The sequence below is a fragment of the Cryptomeria japonica genome, chromosome 8 (genome assembly GCF_030272615.1).
Source record: "Cryptomeria japonica chromosome 8, Sugi_1.0, whole genome shotgun sequence".
In the NCBI taxonomy this organism is placed as follows: domain Eukaryota; kingdom Viridiplantae; phylum Streptophyta; class Pinopsida; order Cupressales; family Cupressaceae; genus Cryptomeria; species Cryptomeria japonica.
Window position 1 is genome coordinate 233,848,212 of NC_081412.1, and position 1,333 is coordinate 233,849,544.

General features: G+C 38.9%; 1 protein-coding gene across 1 annotated transcript; it reads left to right on the forward strand.

The window, feature by feature from the left end:
* Window positions 1–804, forward strand: LOC131077701 (uncharacterized). The gene has a single exon (XM_058015243.2). It carries the CDS (start codon window positions 1–3, stop codon window positions 802–804), a length of 804 nt encoding a protein of 267 aa, XP_057871226.2.
* The last annotated feature ends 529 nt before the right edge of the window (window positions 805–1,333 follow it).

The window sequence follows — 1,333 nt, forward strand, 5'->3', positions numbered from 1 at the left end:
ATGGTCGAGGGAGATAAAAAGAAGCAATCAACGGACAGTCAGACTAAGAGGCGAATTTTGGAGGATGAATGGAATAATCAAGGACCAAAACATACTTGCTGCAATAACGATGATATCTCTATGGAGAAGGATGATGCCCCAAATCAGAATACCATGAAAGGAAGCTACATGTCGAGATGGGTTGAGATTGATTTAACAGAGGAAGCTATTGATGACAAAGGTATTTGGGAGGATCTTGCAGTTATTGCCATAATCATTTGGCCAAAGAAACCTAGGCGAATCATTAACCCATGGATAAAGGACAATTGGGGTAGTCAAGATGTGGTGAAATTTTTGCTGAAAGGCTTTTTTGTGGCAATCTTCATAGAGAAAGGAATAAGGGATCAAATTCTAAGTTCAAAAAATTGTTATTTCGATAATTTACCACTCTACATTCAGCCGTGGACACCCAATTTTAACTTGCTGAAACTCGTAGTCTATGAAACTCTGGTATGGATTAGACTGTATAATCTCCCAATCGAATATTGGGGGGACTCAAGTCTTGAGAAAATTGGGCGAACGCTCGGTACCCTTCTAGAAATTGATGAAGAAATCATTGAAAATGATTCATATATATATGCTAGGATGAAAATTGCAGCAGTCGAACAAATTCCTTTCATTATAAATCTTAGAACGGACAATGGATTATGGAAACAGGGCATTGAAATTGAGAGAGAAGTTTATGCGTGTCAAAGATGTGGAAGTAAAACCCATCAAACCAAAAGTTGCAAAATTTTTGTGCGTAGGGCATATAATACTAAGTAGAGGAAAGAAGATAAGGATAAGGCAATATGGTTAAAGAAAGTAAATGAGCAGAAACAAAAGCCTCCTGAGATAAAATTATTGCCTGATGCTAGGATGCATCCTAAACCTAACCCTCAACCCTATTAGATAGAATAAAAAATCAATAATGTTGAAGAAGCGGTTATACCAAGCCAAATTTTGCCTCCTTTACCAGGCTCTCAGACCATAAACATTAATGAGGAATGCACAAGCGATACTGAAGGGAGTAGTTCAGACTGGGAGGGTGAAGACGATGTCTTGGACAACCTAGACCCTAGATGCATTAGTCAATCAACCAATACCCTATTGGGCAGAGCAAAAGGGGTTAAAGGCAGGAAAAGCCATAAACAAATAAGAAAAGAAAAAGCATCAGAGAAACATATCGTTAGCGTTCTGGAATACATGAAGAACTCCAAGGGAGGCAGCCCCTCCCTTGGACATAAATGAGAATCTCATCTTGGAATGTCAGGGGATTAACAGCCCTTGACAAAAGACGCTTGGTCAAAAGATC

Excerpts from the sequence above, each read along its gene's own strand:
- LOC131077701 (XM_058015243.2), top strand. The coding sequence starts at position 1 with ATGGTCGAGGGAGATAAAAAGAAGCAATCAACGGACAGTCAGACTAAG.